Source organism: Stylophora pistillata, chromosome 4, assembly GCF_964205215.1.
Source record: "Stylophora pistillata chromosome 4, jaStyPist1.2, whole genome shotgun sequence".
NCBI lineage: Eukaryota > Metazoa > Cnidaria > Anthozoa > Scleractinia > Pocilloporidae > Stylophora > Stylophora pistillata.
The window spans coordinates 43,064,487-43,078,451 of NC_142522.1; the positions used below are offsets into that span (position 1 = coordinate 43,064,487).

Sequence of the window (13,965 nt, forward strand, 5' to 3'; positions counted from 1 at the left end):
ATTATTATGAAATATTTGCCATTGAAATTTTTAGAATATAAATATATTGTACAATAAAATGCACTAAGAGGAAACTACACAAAAAGAGTAGCCTTATATAATTAGGTTGGTAGATTTCTTTTATATACATATATACGTGTGTGTGTATAATTTCGTAGTTTTATTAAAGAGAAAGGTCTGTTTTTGTGAAAATGATAAGCTTTTTTATGTAAAGTTTTCATGCATTATATTTATATCTGTGAAATTTTAGTAAATGTTTAACATATGCACACCAAATCTTGCACACCAAGTTGTTGGTTCCTGTGTCAGTTTTCTTGATCCGGTTCCCAAACTGGTGATCGAGCTTACAGTATACATAAGATACTGCTACATAATTATTCCTTCTAAAGCGCACCGCAGTCAAAATGGTCTACCGAGAGAGCACTGGAAGTGAACTTGTTATTTATCTTTCACTTCCTCAATTTCTTCGAAAGTGAAATCCGGGGGGTGAATATGCGGCTCTTGTGTAGCGTTGAGCGAGGAAGTGTTTCCAGAAATCCAAGATAGGAATGGAGAAAAAAGAAGACCTAAATGTGTGCAAGCTGTTGAATTGCAGGTAATTCTTTACAAATTTAATTTCTTCCCGATTTGATCCAGTTTGTAAGACATCTAATCTAACCAAACGTCGAAATCGAAAGGGGAAAATTAACCGTAATGGTTCCCCAGTAAGCAACGAAAATGAAAGAATCGGTTTTAACCTTACTAATCTTTTGCTGGCTTATGAACTGATTCCAACCGTACGCGTTGCCGGTCTTACCTAGAGCAGTTTTCCTTTAGATCAATATTTAAGCAATAAACGTAGTTATTATTCGATCACTTTCTCAGGTCAACAAATGTGTTTATTGTCGTGTATGTTTCGTCTACAAATACTCCAAATGAATGACGAACGCGTCATATTATAGATATTAAGCATTAAAAGCTGGTCGCTTCAACCGGTCCCGAACACTAATCGCCACTCGAAGGCCAATAAATTCCACCAAAGTTAACTGTTCTCCCTCAAAGCGAATTGGCAAGTACCTACCCGTTCAAGTTGCAAAAGTCTCTAAATTCCGCTGTATCGACCCGATCTAGAGGCGCTCCGTTTCAGCACCTATTCTAACTAAATCGTAATGCGAACGGCTTTACCACGGGATTCAAAGACAACTTTGTCCGGGGAGTCCGTGCGTGTAGTTCGACCTGATGGGCTTTGATATTAGATTAATAGACGGTTGGTGTTCGGAACCGTTTGAAGTGACCAGCATTCTCTATTGATTTTTTAATATAATGGTAGTACAACATGCTGTACAAAGAAAATGACCGTAAGCGACAAGGCGGCCACGGAAGAAAGTTAGTGAGACTAAAATGTTACATTCCTCGCTGTTATTATCCTTTTCATTATCTATTTTTTTTTTTTAATTTTTAAATGATTTTTCCTCCTTTTACGGCACACGCTTGCGCTTAAAATTCATTCATAATAATATGTATTCCCATTAATGACTTTTAGACCCCAAAATCACCCACAGTACGCTATGCACTGCCTGTAGTATTAATTTTCATCATGACATGTGATATTCTTCTAGTAACTTTATAGTGCGCCTTCAAGTATAAAGTCTTGATCAATGCTGCAGTGTGAATTCAGAAATTTAAAAATGAATTATTGTTTTCATTCAGCAAAGTATCCGATCATGACCAGTCAGGTACACAATAGCCTGATCACAGTATGATAATTTTATGATGAAATCAAGGCTGAATGGTCCAGCTTCAAACTCTTTTTTATGTAAAAGATACTAGTGTCAAACAGTATCTCTACTTGCTCAGGGGTATTTATGGGTATTAGAAAACTGCAAGGGAAACCTGAGACTAAAATGTTATTGGGAGGTTTCCCTGAAGTAAACAGGCATCCTAGCATCATTTGCTCTGAGGATGGGCTAATGCTTTAAACATTAGCATTGAAACCACTCTTTATGGTGGCCAATTTGCATCATCAAAGAGCTGTATTTTTAGTATATTAACAAAAATTTCCTCTTGTGGACTTCTGTAGTGGTCTGACTGAGATTAAGTGCAACCAGCTTGTCATTGGGTCTTTCACTTCCTCGATATTTCCATGAAAGTGAAGCCTGCAGGGATGCACAAGCTTAGTGCAGAGCAGAAGCAACTCCATGCGAGACAGGAATGGAAACAAAAGAAGGTCATCTCAACTAAAGTGAGTCAATAATTATAAATAAAATTAGTTGTTACATTACAGGTAATTTCTACAAAATTAATATAAATTCCCCCAGATCTGATTCAGTTTGCAATGAAGCTAGTGCAACAAATCAATGAAACAGAAAGAAGAAAATGCCTTATCAAAAATAAGAAACAAAAATCAACAAATTTGGTGTGAAATTTACTCATCTTTTGCTCGCTCATGAACTTATTCCAGCTGTTAGAGTCCAGTCACTAGTGTGCAGTTTTAATTTTGATCAATATTTATTGGCAATGGACATAGTCATTTATTTAATGAGTTGCTTTCAGGTCAGGGATGTGTTTATTATCATTTATGTGTTGCCTGAATGATACTTGTACTGCAAAAGAATCAGGAATGCATAAGATTTAAGCATTATATTATCACTCCATTTAACAATTATTCCATGAGCGCGTGTTGGATATGAGATGATAGATAGCCAACAAGGCGCGTAGCGCCGAGTTGGCTATAGTCATCTCCTATCCAACAAGCGAGAGTGGAATAATTGTTTTATTAAAAAAAACGCCCCCAAGAATCTTCTCGACTTTATTTTGTGAGAAGAAACTGGATTTAACAATGAACAGAAATTAGATTATGGTATATTGGCTCATATACCATAACGGCTGAGCCAATAAAAAGTCTTGAATTGCATTATCCAATGATCCAGTTTTTAATAATATCATATATACATCCAGCATATTTTTGATAACTAATCAACTGCTGTGTTAATTTCAAATCCAGAAAAAAGTTTTCATTTTCCTTTTTGTTAGGTATCAAATGTAGTACTGTCCAATCACAGCCAATCTGGGATACATTAATCTAATCATGAAAATTTTCTGGAATTAGGGTTGAGGGGTCAAGCTTTAAACTCTGTTTAAGGGAAAGACACTTTTCTCTAACACTATCTCTGCTTAAGGGTATCTATGGGTACTGTGAAACTGTCAAGGGAACCTGACAAAAATGATATTGGGAGGTTTCCCTGAAATGGACAAGCATCCCATCCTGGAGGGGGAGGGAAGGGGGAAGTAGCAACAAGGGTACCTGTGAGGGGTGCAGAGGGTGTGCACCCCCCTTATCCTGAGATGACTTGTGGCTTTCTAAATGAATATTAATAATTACTGTCTAACAGTTTTGTTGGTGTTGAAGTTAAGCATATGAGGTTCAAGAATTCATGTTAAATCAATGCCATGAAAATTGTTTGTATTCCCAGCAATTCACATTACGTTATTATGATAGATAATTACATAGATTTATTATGCAAACATGCAATATTACATTGTGGTTACCAAGCTGAATTGTTTAATATATACTTACAAGAAGTTGTGGTAAAATTTAAAAATATGCATGGTTAAAAATCTTCAATAATATATGCATTAAAATTTAAATAATGAAATATATACTTATTAGTACCTAATTTAGTTAAGACTTAATTACTTTATGAAAAACTACTATTTACACAGTGAAAATATAAAAATAGTGTTGTTGTTTATGACCAGTTAAAGAGAACACTGCCTTCTTTGTTGTTCACTGAAATTTGTTTCCATCGCCCGTCAGTCATATCACTCGTAATAGTGGTGCACCTCCTTCCAAGAAAATTTCTGGATCCACCCCTGAGCAAATACCTGCTAGTTACATAATACCCCGAACTGAGACAAGCTCTGGTAGGATTAGCCTGTTGGCTCATTTTTAGACCTGATTGACTCTTGCCAATTTAATGTAGATGAATTGAAATTTTCTAATCACATTTATTTTCTTTCCTCCTTTTTTACAGTTGGCTTCTCAGCAGTAAAATATGGAGCAATGTAAATTAAATATAACTTTGGCTACTGGTGTGATTGGATGGAACACACTGGTGAATAAACAGTTACTTATTGAACTTGCCAAAAATCCAACAATAAAGGTGACAGGACTTGTGCCAAGTAGCACCCCAGAACAGAAAGAACAGGCTAGGGAGTTAAATGTTGAACTTCTTGATGGCCAAGAACTGGATGGTTTTTCACCGAAGGAACGCTTGTCTTTCCCACCTGACCATCTTGAAATTGATGTTTTGATCATGCACTCATATGGGCTTCACGAGGGGAAACATGCTCAAGTCATAAGGACAAACAAGAAATGTAAGTGGTTTCATATTATCCATACCATCAGTGAAGAACTTGCTAAATATATGGATCAGAAATATGAGCAGAAGAAAGAGCACGAGCTACAGCTCAAACTGAGTCAGAAGGCAGACAGCATAATTGCAGTTGGCCCCAAAGTAGCTGACACCTTCAGATCTGAACTGCGTCATTGTGGAAAGAGCAATGATGTCATTGATTTAACTCCAGGGATTGTTAATGAATTGGTGGGTGTTCGACTGATACACCAGCCTGGAGAAAAGTTCCGCATCTTGATCAGTGCAACATGGTTTGCAAAATATTACAGAGTAAAGGGGCTGGATATTGCGGCAAGGGCCATGAAATTTTTGCAGGAGGTATCATGTTATCTCATCTGTATTGTCAACCCAGACGAGGATACAGAAGAACTCAGTGAGCAACTCCTTAAAGAAGGGATTGAACTGGACCAGTTTGCCGTGCGACCTTTCCAAAGTAGTGACCTAGAAAACTGGAAGAAGCTACTTTGCGAAGTTGATCTTATCATAATGCCATCACGAACAGAGGGCTTTGGCACAACCAACCTCCGTGCTATTTCTGCAGACCTTCCAGTACTTGTCAGCCAGAATTGTGGTCTTGGAATGGCTCTGAAGAAGTTACACTCAGGAGCAAAACATGTTATTAAATCAAATGATCCCAAGGTTTGGGCAGCGTCGATAAAGAAAGTCATAGAAAATAGCCCAGAAGATCAGTTGTCAGAAGCAAAGCAACTTCGCCAAGAGTATGAGGAAAAATACAGCTTGGAGAAGCAATGTAATTGTCTTGTTGAAAGAATGCTTACACTGTTTCCAAGCAGGCAAGGTGTGTTTGATTTATCATAAATTCACAAAGAGAGCTTTTCCAGGCTAAGTACAGGTTTCAATTTGAGAGCCAGCTCTCATAGGAAAGTATAATGTTGGTGATGTTGATATACCTGAATTTCCCCTCACTCCAGTTTTTTCCTCTGGAGAGCTAGTATCACAAATTTTTTGTTACATCGTACAAGAGGCTATTTATTAAATACAAAATTGCTGCAAACAGTTATGACGATAAAGACTGAGTTTATGGCAATTGGCATGAGCAAGCAGGTATCTAGTAGGTATACTCGGCAAAAAATCTGGGCTTCTGGTTAGACTTGCATGTGGATGATAATATTGGCAACACAAGTAACAAAGACCTGTGGTGGTACATTCTTTTTTCTCTGTATAATATTCGACACAAACAGAAATACCTACTAGTGATTGTACTGAGAAACTGGTTCATGCATTAATTTTATAACCAGTAGGTTAGACTATTGCAACAGTCTCCTATATGGAGTTTGCGACCATCACATGCAAAAATTCCAACTTGTCATGAATGCCTGTGCATGATTGATCTTCTGCATACCTAAACACAGTCATACATTACACTGCTCCTTCAACAACTTCATTGGTTGCCCATCTGCCTAGGTATCAAGTTTAAAATTTTTTTGATCACTATTAAAGTACTTCAGCACTCAGCTCCAAAATATCTCAATGATTTAATTTGTTTTACTGCCATCCAGATATGATTTATGGCAAAATAACAACTGAAGGGAATTCTTCTGAGCACCCCAAATGTTTCACAAAAGTTACTATCATAATGGGAGGTCCATCCTTCACGGCGGTAGTGCCGCAGCTTTGGAAGCATTACATCGGCTTGCACCAAAACTGATTTAAAACAGAAACTTTGACATTTTTTTAGTCAGCAAGGCATTTTGTTAGTACATTTTAGATTATGACTGTTTAGATTTTTCATAGTGATTGTAAATAGGTTCTTATTTTGTAGTTATTGTTATGTTTGTGATGCACATTTGATTATTTTTATAGAGAATGTGCAATATGAATATTAAATATTATTATTATTATTATTATTATTATTATTATTACAATTACTACTTGTTTTCTGAAAAAGGGAAAACCAAAGCTCTGCCCTTAATTTTTTTAACTTACTAGCACTGTATTGCAATGATTTGCCACCAATGTTGTCCCTTTATTGGGAGACACGGGGGCCCAATGTTTAGTGTACCGGACTTGGGTTGGAGAGGTCTGGGTTTGAGACCTGGCAGGGACAATGTGCTGTGTTCCTGGGAAAGACACTTTATGCCTGTCTCTCACCAGCATTAGGAATGGGTACTGGGGAATTGTCAGGAAAACCTGGTGAAATGTTAAGGGTAACCTTACAACTGACTGGTATTTTATCCAGGGGGAGTGATGATACCCCTTGTTGCTTCATGCTTCATATTTATGGTTTTTTACTAGGTACAGCTGTACCATATATTTTGAATTTATTGCATTACTTTAAGCTGTGCATCACTGATGGACACTTAAGTCTGGACACTTCAGGGGAATTGAAAATCGTTTATCAGCCCAAAGACAAATTTTTTTAACAACAATTAAAATTTAAAACATTTTTTGCTTATGTATGTTCTGAGAGTTTCTTTTCTTTTCTCTCTTTAGAAGATTTCAAACAAAGCGTTGAACACAGTGAGGAGTTTGAACAAGAGAGGGGCCAGTATCCAGAAGTCCAGCAATATGAAACGGAGACAGTGGTACATGAGGAGAGAGCACTTGAGAATGTCAACTACAGAAGCCAGGAGCTGAGGCCTGCAGCAGAAATGAAGAGCAACCAAACTGAGAGAAAAGCTTATGATGAGGAGATGGTTGATGCTGTCCAGAAACAGACCAAGGAACTGAGCTTTGGAGCAAGAAGAACTGAAACTGAGAGAGTGGATAACAAGGAAATAGTTGAAACTGTCCAGGGTGGGACCCACCAGGTGGGCTATGCAGGAGCAAAGGACGTCAAGGAAGAGAGAAATGGATTTGATCAGGTGGATAGTGCAGGAGCAGCATTGGATGGTGTTAATGATAAAAACTCAAACAGGAATCAGGCTGCAATTACCAACATGAGGCAGTCTATCAAAGCTGAAGACATTCCATATTCTATTTTGAGTAAAATCTGCCTGAAATTAAACATAAGAAAAGACTTGTCTTTTAATGATTTCCGCCTGCTTGGAGAGAAAATGAAGTTTACGAAAGATGTGATAACAAATTTAGGACAGAAGGAGAATCCAACTTATGAACTTTTGCAACTGTGGTATGCAAAGCCTGAAGCAACTGTAGAGAAGCTTATTACTTTCCTCAAAGAGGATGATATGGAGAGATGGGATGTTGCAACTATCTTAGAAAACTGGTTAAAAAACGGAAATTAATAATTAGTTAGAAATCATGAACACTGTGTAGCTTTTGGGTGATTTAGTAGGAGGAGGGAAATTTTTCCAATTTTTCTACAGTTAGATTCACTGTACTGGTACTTGAGGCACTAAAATATTTTCTGTTGCAGAAAAAGCAATGTGAAGAGTGTTTTCTTGTCAACCTTATCAGAAAATGTAAAAATGTTAGCATGGAAAGTAGAACTATGAGAAAAATTCCAGGACAAAAACTGTTTTTACATGGACAAGTGTTGGAGTTAGGAAAACACTGATGAACAGTGATTGAAAAACATTTAGTTTTTAAATTTGGAATTTTAGTCTTTTTGAATTAAGTCATCAATCCAAGGTTGACTATAAGCACATGTGGAAGTTTTTGTAAATCTGATAACAGTTTCATGAGAACAACTGCGGATCATTCTTGATTGAAGCAGCTAAGGCTGTATTTTTCTTAAGAAGCTGTTTTTTTTTTGTTTTTTTTTTGTAGTTTATGTACACGTGTATATACAAGTACGAAGTAAGTACTGATGAAGGGAACCAATTTATTTAAAGGGTATCCACATAGTGGCTCCTTGCCTTTTAGATACTAAAAATAGATAACTCTGATTGAAATAGTGTAACAATAACTCATGAAATATTTGCCATCGAAATTTTTAGGATAGAAACATGCAATAATTATAAAATCCTCTAAATAATAAGTGGAAACTAGTTTCAAAGAGAAAAGCCTTAGATTTGTAGATTTCTTTTTAAATATACAGCTAGATGTACATCATTCTATATGTGTGTGTGTAATTTTGCATTACTTCTATTGAAAAGAGGGCTTTTTTTGGTGAAAATTTAATGTTTATCATAAGCTTAATTCTTTATAAAAATTTTAATGCATTATACTTATATTTGTTTAACGTAATAAACACCAAAATGTCAATGAACAAGATGTTGGTTCCTCTGTCAGTGTTCTTTGGTGATTTTCCTTTATTCTGGATTTCCACCTTTATTTATTTCCACTTGGCTTGATCACACTCAATCGGAAAGTATACCATAAGTCAGTGACCATCATCGCAACCCTGGTAATGAATTACCACTAAGGAGGGGTGGGTTGGGGCAAGCTTAGGAGGTGGAGCATCACCTACTCTGTTTGCATCCTATAAAGGGCTTTGCTATGGGACTAGCGTCTACCTCTTATTTCCAGTTCATAATTTTTTTAGCAGCACGAACAAGAATGCTGAAAACGGTGGCAGATGGAAATACAGCAGCAAACAGGTTTTGTCAGAAGTTTTCAATGACTTTACATTGAAGACATTATAAGTGGTCTTACATAATGCACTTTTTGCGGCAAATCGTTCGGACGTATTAGGCTCCCACGATTTATGAATAATCTTTTTGTAGATTTAGGTTTTGGTTAAGCTTGCATATGAGATGGAGTCACTGAAGAAAGAATAAATGGATCGGAACCGTACAATCGATCATTCGGTATGGAAGCAGGAAAATCAGGTGAGCTATCGTCTTCTGCCCAAGTGGGTTTAACCATCAAGGAGTGGGTCATTGCTGAAACTTTGAGAAATTAATACTTTGCAAGATACGCACGCCAACTCAGTATAAGTGAGCTCTTGGATGATGGCTGCACATGCTGTAGCCTCTACTCCTCTTGAATTTTATATATTTTTATTACAAATCCCGTAATTAGTTAACTATAGATTTTCTCTTAGTTATAATATATATACTACTGTAAATAGCTCCTATAATCTTTTTTTCTTTTTTTAGTGTCTCCCAAATTAGTAAGCGATTCTTCCCTAGCTAGACGGCTCTTGACACTTTTAATAAAGTTTTACTGCTACTACAATTGTCTTTGAAGAATCTTTGTTCTTAGCAAACCGGAGATGCAATTTGGATCTGTAATTTTGGCAATTTTGTGACTGGACCATTTGCACTGGAATTAAGTTTTGCTCTAATGTACCCTCGGACCTTCGAGGTAGCCACCAAGGAGTATTTCAGTTGCTGAAGGGTTTGAGAAATTGTCATGGAGGATTCTTTGTACTGCAGTACATGAGCAAACTGGAAATTAAATGCTTGCATGAAGTCTAATTTACGGCCATAGTATGTCATGACTTGAATTCCTCAGGCTAGTCTGACTAATCGATGAAAATTGATGATCAGTCGATCTAAGTGGTGATCGATGGTTAGTGAATTAATGTTTCTCAGCATATACCAATCCAATCATGATCGATCCAAGTAGACAATTTGCACATTAAGAAACACAGCTTAAAACAGAATGCAATATATTAAGACCAAAATAGCCATAAGCCAATTTGATATGTATTTTCTGGCATCATGTATTCGTGAACTTAATTATCACGATGGAGAGGTACTGTTTGCAAATATCATGCACTATTATATAAAGGCTGGTTAAAATAACTTGGTTTGAAATTTAAGAATGTTAATGGCAGTGTGATCTGACAACCCCCTTTGTTGCATACTAATTTATGATAGATCAAATTAATCCCTACAGTAAATGCCACTTGCTTGTCTGAATGTATAATGTCTAGGTATGTGTAAGTTTCAGTCCTCTTCAAAGTTAAATTTAATTCCATCTGAAAGAAAGTTATTAATAGGGGTAATAAATCTAAAATCTCTGTGATAGAGGAAATACAGTCACCCAGTTTTGTGTGGGGTAAAATTATTATGTGTTTGCTACAAAAATGTAGGAGTGAAGTTCCCGTGATATCTAAAAAAAACCTTTGAGTTGAGATGAACTCAAAGTTATCTGAGTTTTGTTAATCATTTCTTGTAATGTTTTTGTTCAATTTGCAGTTTCAAAACTGAATGTTACTTTGGCTTCAGATGTTGATGGCTGGAACAAAACTGTCAATGGACAGTTAGTTATTGAACTGGGAAGAAATGATAGACTCTGTGTGACTGGTTTTGTTCCAAATAACACCCAACAACAACGAGAACATGCCAGCAGTCTGAATATTCAACTTGTTGATTCTAAGGCCCATGATGGATTTTCATCAGCAGATCTACTGTCTTTCCCACCTGATAATCTTAATATCGACATTCTATTCATACACTGTCATGGAGAAAACTTGGGTCGACAAGCACAAGTTATAAAGGATTTAAAGAAATGCAAGTGGGTTCAGGTTGTGCATTCATTTCATGAAGAATGTCACATAGCTGGGTATGAAGATGAGCATAAACTTCAAACTAAAATGTGTGAAAAGGCTGATGCTGTTATCGCAATTGGTCCAAAGACTGCAGAATCCTGTAGACGTGCTTTACTCTTCTCAAGAAGACAGGAAAATGTGATCAACCTTACGCCAGGTATTTGTGAAGACCTTATTGGTGCGCACCAGTTGCATAAGGATTGGACAACATTCCATGTGCTGATAAGTGGATCTTTGAGGCATTTTAACATCAAAGGATGCGATATTGCGGCAAAAGCAATCAAACTATTGAACACGCCATCTTATCATCTGACTGTTGCGGTGAAATCCAGTAATGAGACTGCTGACATTAGAAAGGCTTTGCTAAAAGAGGGGATCGATTCTCGACAACTGACTGTGTGTGTTGCTGAAAGCCGTGAGGACTGGCGCAAATTGGTGTGTAAAGTGGATCTTGCTATTAAGCCTTCAAGAAATGAAGGATTTGGAATGAGTGGTCTGCTTGCCATTTCTGCTGACTTACCTGTTCTGATCAGTGATTGCTGTGGACTTGGCATTGTTCTTAAGACTGTGTTATTCGGAAATTCGCACGTGGTGGACTCTGATGAATCTCAGGTTTGGGCTGACAGGATAAAGCAAGTCAGGAATAGAGACCCAGAACTTCGCCACAAAGAAGCAAAGCAACTGAGGGATGGCTACACAAAGAAGTTCAGCTGGAAGAATCAGTGCGAGGAAGTGGTGGCGAAATTGTCAAAACTTGTCCAAAAGAGTGGTGTGTATGACTCAAGTTTAACTGTGACATTTGGTAATTTTAAGGATTAAAGGCCCGGCCAAACAATGAATGTTGGACGATTCAACATGTTGGTTGCATGTTGGACAGTCCAACATGTTGTAAATTAAAGGGGGGGGGAACCAAATGATGCCAAACATCTATTCAACATGTTTGATCAAACATGGGACACATAGGGTTGTGGGTAAGGATATTTCCCAGTGCACACCACATTGTAATGTCCATGGAGGTTTGAGTGACGGAGAGGAAAGAGAAATTTAAGCATTGTTTATCAGTGTTATTACTGCTTGACAAGCTTGAAGAAACCGAGGATAGAGCAAGTAAAGGAGGGAAAACAAGAGAATGGATTCAAAGACGACAAGAGAGTAGTTATTTTACCAATATTGTTTGAGAACTAGCTGCCGATTGATAAAAAAATATGTTTGTTCTCTGTTGTCTTTCAGGTGATACTCGGCACAAAAAACTTCCCATAAGCATCTATTCTCTTCCAATAGTTCGATCAGTTATTGCTCAGTTTCCTCGTCACTCCAACATCTTGCTTTTTGTTTTGGTGTTTTTTCGCTAGAAGTTTGAGCGATATTCTGCATTGCTTCCTTGCTGGCTGCCGTTTTCAAACTACACTAATGCAAGCTAACGGTGTCTATGGTAATGACTGAGTTTGCAGTCACAATGCGCGTGCACACATGCAGCATGTTGTTGAGACTGGCCAAATGAACAAAATTTCACACGTCCAACATGAGAACAAAAGAAATGTTGGACGATGTTGGATCAAATGTTTGATACTGCTTCAAACATGTTCCAACATCATCCAACCTGTTGAGTGGTCATCAAACACAGTGGCCAAATGATAAAATGTTGGTTCACCCAACATGTTGGATCGTCCAACATTTATTGTTTGGCCGGGCCTTAAGGATTTACCAACAATATTGCCATAAAATCTCTAGTTTTAAGCCCTCTTGTACCAAATGAAAGAAAAATATTCCCAAAAAGTTCCTGTAATTTTTCCCTTAAAGGAGATCATAATATCCAAACACTATCCCCATGTTTACTTGATAAATCCTTAATAGTTGCTTCCTGTACATCTAACTCTGCATTATTGTTGAGTGGACAAAACCTGATTTTTTAACCCTTTACACCCTAATATCTGAACACATATTCTCCATACTGTTTGATCTACATGTATACTCTATATTTCCTAACATGCTGGCTGAAAGAATTTGTTTAACAATTAAGAGATTCTTTAGTTGGTGATCATTTCCTTTATGTTTGATTCAGGAGTGATGTTCTAAGGAGAAATTAGATAATAGTTGCTCTTGAAATTAAAGGGTTATTGGTAACTGGAGTTAAAAGGTTAGGTAACATTCATAGCCATTATTATAGCCAGGGTTATTGGTAACTGGAGTTAAAAGGTTAGGTAACATTCACAGCCATTCTTATAGCCAGGGTTATTGGTAACTGGAGTTAAAAGGTTAGGTAACATTCACAGCCATTATTATAGCCAGGGTTATTGGTAACTGGAGTTAAAAGGTTAGGTAACATTCACAGCCATTCTTATAGCCAGGGTTATTGGTAACTGGAGTTAAAAGGTTAGGTAACATTCACAGCCATAATTATAGCTAGGGTTATTGGTAACTGGAGTTAAAAGGTTAGGTAACATTAATAGCCATTATTATAGCCAGGATTATTGGTAACTGGAGTTAAAAGGTTAGGTAACATTCACAGCCATTATTATAGCCAGGGTTATTGGTAACTGGAGTTAAAAGGTTAGGTAACATTCACAGCCATTCTTATAGCCAGGGTTATTGGTAACTGGAGTTAAAAGGTTAGGTAACATTCACAGCCATAATTATAGCTAGGGTTATTGGTAACTGGAGTTAAAAGGTTAGGTAACATTAATAGCCATTATTATAGCCAGGATTATTGGTAACTGGAGTTAAAAGGTTAGGTAACATTCACAGCCATTATTATAGCCAGGGTTATTGGTAACTGGAGTTAAAAGGTTAGGTAACATTCACAGCCATTCTTATAGCCAGGGTTATTGGTAACTGGAGTTAAAAGGTTAGGTAACATTCATAGCCATTATGGTTAGGTAACATTCACAGCCATTATTATAGCCAGGGTTAATGGTAACTGGAGTTAAAAGGTTAGGTAACATTCACAGCCATTCTTATAGCCAGGGTTATTGGTAACTGGAGTGAAAAGGTTAGGTAACATTCATAGCCATTATGGTTAGGTAACATTCACAGCCATTATTATAGCCAGGGTTAATGGTAACTGGAGTTAAAAGGTTAGGTAACATTCACAGCCATTCTTATAGCCAGGGTTATTGGTAACTGGAGTGAAAAGGTTAGGTAACATTCATAGCCATTATTATAGCCAGGGTTATTGGTAACTGGAGTTAAAAGGTTAGGTAACATTCA

The 13,965-nt window shown here is 37.0% G+C and overlaps 2 protein-coding genes across 3 annotated transcripts in view; both read left to right on the forward strand.

Moving 5' to 3' along the window:
* Positions 1 to 382: 382 nt before the first annotated feature.
* On the forward strand, positions 383 to 8,543 carry LOC111333143 (uncharacterized). 2 transcript variants are annotated; one of them, XM_022938666.2, is made up of 4 exons: positions 383 to 595; positions 2,060 to 2,221; positions 4,014 to 5,193; positions 6,852 to 8,543. In XM_022938666.2, exons 3-4 carry the CDS (start codon positions 4,035 to 4,037, stop codon positions 7,598 to 7,600), a joined length of 1,908 nt encoding a protein of 635 aa, XP_022794401.2. In that variant the 5' UTR covers positions 383 to 595; positions 2,060 to 2,221; positions 4,014 to 4,034; the 3' UTR covers positions 7,601 to 8,543. The 2 variants fall into 2 exon arrangements, with proteins under 2 accessions (XP_022794401.2, XP_022794400.2); XM_022938665.2 differs by having other exon boundaries at positions 437 to 595; positions 6,849 to 8,543.
* Positions 8,544 to 8,908: 365 nt separating this feature from the next.
* The window catches only part of LOC111333149 (uncharacterized), a 7,896-nt gene continuing 2,839 nt past the window's right edge, over positions 8,909 to 13,965 (forward strand). The window contains exons 1-2 of the mRNA XM_022938672.2: positions 8,909 to 9,088; positions 10,406 to 11,527. Coding sequence (XP_022794407.1) covers positions 9,070 to 9,088; positions 10,406 to 11,527 — 1,141 coding nt within the window. The 5' untranslated portion in view covers positions 8,909 to 9,069. The remainder of the gene's footprint in view (positions 9,089 to 10,405; positions 11,528 to 13,965) is intronic.

Excerpts from the sequence above, each read along its gene's own strand:
- LOC111333143 (XM_022938665.2), top strand. The coding sequence starts at position 4,035 with ATGGAGCAATGTAAATTAAATATAACTTTGGCTACTGGTGTGATTGGA. Across the intron at positions 5,194-6,848 it reads ACTGTTTCCAAGCAGGCAAG|AAGATTTCAAACAAAGCGTT; the intron begins GTGTGTTTGATT and ends TTCTCTCTTTAG.